Below are 4,322 nucleotides of genomic sequence, written 5' to 3'. Positions count from 1 at the left end.
GGGCAAATGCTTGGTCCCTGTTGGGCTGCGTTTATCTGGTCAGCCCCACGTGCCTCCCTCCGCCCTTCCACCTGCCGGTAGCCAAACACCACCAGGGGATGAAAAACACCACCCTGCTGGCCAGAGCCCTCCCCGCCTGCCCCAGCATCAGCTCCAGTGCCAGGCTCAGGGCGTCCAAGGAAAGGACAGGCCGGGGTCCCCTGCCAGCACCTTCCTGGTGGGCACCCAGTGGAAGGAGCAGGGAATGCTGAGGTTTCTGCCAGCCCTACTGTCCCTCCCCTCTTTCTGGGTGGTCCTTGCATCAGCACCCAGCAAGCCCAGGTGGGTGGCTCTGGGGTGTGGCAGCAGCTGCCAGGGCTCTCTCGTCTTTCCTCTGCCCCTGCCTACCCCCTCTGTCGTTCCCGGCTGTGCGCCCTCTTGTCTCTTCCAGTCTGGGGGCATCCCATCGAGGGCAAAGAGGAGAAAGGAGGTCAGGACCATGCCCTCCGGGCTGTGGCCCTTGACTTGGGGTTTCACGGTGTTTCTTCTTCCCTGGGACCCACCTCCCCGCCCCGAGGTGGCTTTCCTCCAGCCTGGGTCATGTATTTGGCTCTGGCCCCTCCAGTGCCAAGGTCTGAGGAGGGTACCGTCCTGGACATGCCATCGTTTCTTCCCGGTCAGCCAGCAGCTGCCCTGGGCCCAGACCCTGGTTTCTCAACTCCCGGGGCAGAAGGGAGCCGCTGGCGCGGGGCCAGCTGCCTTCCCGGGAGAAGCCCCACAGCTGGATCCCGGTGGTGTGTCTGGGACCCCACAGCCAGGGTCCCGGTTGCCGAGTCTGGTCATTTTATCTACCTGTGCACTTAGGGATCTGCAGAGCTGGCGGGCAAGGCCTGGGCCCCCAGAGGGGCCAGAGGCAGAGAGGGTGCCGGTCCCGGGACAAGTTTGTGGCTCCCTCCTCTCTCAGCCAGGCTAGTCTTCTCCACCCCACTCTGACCCTCCTTACTGCCCCTGCCAGCGAGGAGGGCCGGGACCCACACACCCCGCTGTGAGAATCTAGCCCTGGGAGCCACTCCGCAGTCACATGCTCAAACAGTAGAGTTAGCAGAGCCCCCCCGCCCGCGCCCGCGCCGCCAGGGGCCCGGGGCGTGGAGGAGGAGGGCTCCAGGGCGCTCTTCTTCCGCCACTTGGTCCTGCGGTTCTGGAACCACACCTGGGGCGAGAGAGACCGCGGATCGCACATGGCGCGCGCGGCCCTGGGCGGAGGGGGCCCGCTCGGTGGCAAGTGCTCGGGGTCCTTATTATCACAGTAAACCAGTGGCTTAATGACAGAGCAGGCTGTCGTAGTCACGCGAGTTTTTCAGTGGCCAGTACACAATAACCACTGCGAGTGCAGCAGCCCTGTAGGCTGAGCTGTAACCCTCCCGGTGGTGCCTGGGTGGAAGCTGCTGGGACAGGGGGATGGGGAGGTGCAGCCAGGTGAGGGCACATCAGTAGGTGCTCAGGAGTCACCCCTTCTTATAGCTCCACAGTCCCTCACTGAACTTCATTAAAAAAATTTCCCCTGAATTATAAAAATAATATAGTCTCCATGCTTGAGATAGTTGAAGAGTTCACAAAAGCACCCAAAGCAGAAAAATGTGTAGGAGCCACATGGTCTCGTTCCACTTAGAGGCGCAGCTCTCTCTCCAGCAGAGTGGATGCTGGCCAGGAGGCTCAGTGGCTGGAGATCCAGGGCCCTGAGCAGAGCCCAGAACCGTCCTGAGTCCCCACCTTCCCTGGCACTGCCTTTACCCTTAGCCTGTCGCCATGTCACAGAGCCGGGCAGTCCCAGCACAGCTCACAGCGGTCTTTGGTGCCCTGGCTCTCACAGTCCCTCGGGAGAGATCAAAGCTGCCCCGAGGAGCCTCAGGAGGCAAAAGGCCGTACAGAGCTCAGGCTCCCTGGGGTGTATGGGCATGAGCGTCTTCCAGGCTCCCTGCATCTGGCATCCCATCCGAACTTTCCCATAAAGTTCGGTAAACCAAGGCCAGCTTCCTCTGCCAGCTACTAGAACAAGCCTGACTCCAGTCCTAATGTGGCTGAGGCTGACTCCTGATCTGTCCGGCCCAGACCGTGCAGAGGAGAGGAAAGCCCGAGGCTGGAGTCCCACGGATCTTCTTCCCCGCCCGTGCCCTTGAGTGGGGCTCAGCTCAGACTGCTTTTTAAAAAATCTGTAACATGGGTAATAATACCCACCATAAGGTTGCTGTGAGGGTCAAAGGAGCTGCTACAAATAAAGCTTTTAAAACTGGGCTCAGTCTTGACAGCCATTTGTGGTTAAGGGAATTATCGCCGTCTCTAGGGTTGGGTGGGCAGGCAGTGCCCAAACTGCAGGAGGCCCCTCACCGAGAGCTGAGAGTTGCTGGGAGAGCAAGGATACACCCTGTCCTTCACGCCCCTCTCTGCCAGGCAGTCACCGTCTCCGCACACACTCACCTTGACCTGCGACTCGGTCATCCCCAGGGAGTATGCCAGCCGGGCCCTCTCAGGGCCAGCCAAGTACTTGGTCTGCTCAAAGGTCTTCTCCAGGGCAAAGATCTGGTGCCCCGTGAAGGTGGGCCGAGTGTGCTTTTTCTTGTGGATGCTGTCACCCAGGGGGTCAGGGGCTGGCAGGAGGAAGGACAAGCGCGGTTAGCAGGCTGAGTGGGTGTCTGCCCTGTTTCCGCCTCCCCCACCTACAGAGAAGCCGCTGAAGTTGGGGGTGGGTGGGTGGGTTATGACACCTCTCTCATGAGCAGCATTCCTGACATTCTGGTAACAGTGACATTGACCTCGGCCATGTCCGGACGGGCAGACACCTGTTGGAAAGGCACCTGCCCCAGGTTACAGCAACTTAGCCACAGAGGGCTGAGGACCTGCCATGGACCATACCTGTGTTTAATGTTCTTACTCGGAGATGCTGCCTTTCCCCCGGGGGCAAGAGGAGTTTCCCCTCCATCTCAGGGACACCAAGAGAGGGATTAGGCACCTTCCACCAGCAATCAGGGCCGAGGGGTCTGAGAATTCCTCCCCTCCTGACTTCCTTGTTCTTGGGATCCTATTTTCCAGGTCTCCAGAGCCCTAAGACCCACGTTACTGCTCTCCCCTGTCTCCAGGCCTGGGAGTCATCCCCACTGGAGAATGTGGACACAGAGGCTCAAGACCTGGCCCTCTGCCCCGCCAAGGCGGCCTGCTAGGAAGGAGCTGGGCTGGAAGCTGCAGGCCCCAGAATAAGCAGAGGGCCCACCTGTGGGGCCTTGTTCAGTGCAGCCTGGTGGCCCATGTCCCGCCTCCTCCTGCTACCGGTGGGGAAACTGAGGCCCGGAAAGGGGAAGAGACCTCTCTAGAGAGCTCCTTTCCAGTCCTCTCTCCCTTTGTTAACTCAACCACTGACTTTCTTAGAGGTTTCCTGTGTGTGGGTATGCTGGCACCAGGACTGAAGGACAGGAGGGTGGGGAATGTGTGTGTTTGGCGTGGGGAGGAAGATGGAGGTGAGAGGGAAGACTGCCTGAAGCCTAAAGCGCCCCCCAAACTAGGTTATAAAATGTTTCAAGAGACGGGGTCTTCACCCCCAGGAACTCGCTGTTCCAGGTTGCGTGAGGGGTGGTCTGCCAGGCAGCGTGGCCGCCTGGAGCAGTGCAGCGGAGGGAAGAGCCGTGTTCCCGGTTTCCTCAGCTGGGACCTATTGCAGTGGGCGGCCCTGCGTTCAGACAGGAGTGCAGGCAGGGCCTCGTGGCAGGGAATGGCTCCGGCAGCCCTTGTGCCCTCCCTGCCTCCCAGGTGAGCCTCACCTATCTGTGCATGTCCTGCCCCCCCTCCAGCCGGTTCTTTGAAAATAGGTTTGGGGATGGGTAGGGGTAGGACAGCCCCCACCACAGCTACATGGAGTCTGACCTGGCTCAGCAGCTGCCCCTGGGGGCTGGGCGGTTGTCGCTGGGCTATGGACCTGAACCTTGAGGAGGACGGTAGGAAACAAGCCCCCTAGATCGCAGGTGGGACTGCAATGGGGTCACTGCACCCTGGGCCCCTGGATGGAGCCAGGCCTGAGTGGGCTGACTCACTGTTGCTGCACTGCCGCCCGCCTCGCCAGTCCTGGCCCGTATCCGCCCAGCAGTTCCGGGTCCGGGTGGGGTACTCGTTCCCAGCCTTGGAAAAATTCCCCACCTGGGGGCCATAGTAGACGCCCTGGGAGAGCAGTCCACCGAAGCCCGCCACGTGGGGGTAGCCGGAGAGCAGGCTGCTGTTCGGGGTGGCCACGGGCCTGCTCAGAATGTCTGTGATGCCGTGAGGGGTCCCGGCGGCCAGCTGCGGGCCCAGCCCCGGGG

The 4,322-nt window shown here is 61.2% G+C and overlaps 1 protein-coding gene across 1 annotated transcript; it reads right to left on the bottom strand.

The window, feature by feature from the left end:
* Nucleotides 1-839: 839 nt before the first annotated feature.
* On the bottom strand, nucleotides 840-4,317 carry NKX6-3 (NK6 homeobox 3; the record flags this gene model as incomplete). Its single annotated transcript, XM_006765637.1, has 4 exons — nucleotides 840-869; nucleotides 1,061-1,189; nucleotides 2,455-2,624; nucleotides 4,059-4,317. Coding segments are annotated over 4 exons (588 nt in total), but the record flags the coding sequence as incomplete, so codon positions are not given.
* Between the last annotated feature and the right edge of the window lie 5 nt (nucleotides 4,318-4,322).

The sequence above is a fragment of the Myotis davidii genome, unplaced genomic scaffold (genome assembly GCF_000327345.1).
Source record: "Myotis davidii unplaced genomic scaffold, ASM32734v1 scaffold93, whole genome shotgun sequence".
Classification (NCBI taxonomy): Eukaryota; Metazoa; Chordata; class Mammalia; order Chiroptera; family Vespertilionidae; genus Myotis; species Myotis davidii.
Note: the sequence above shows the minus strand (reverse complement) of the source record. Positions and strands in the feature narration are given on the sequence as shown.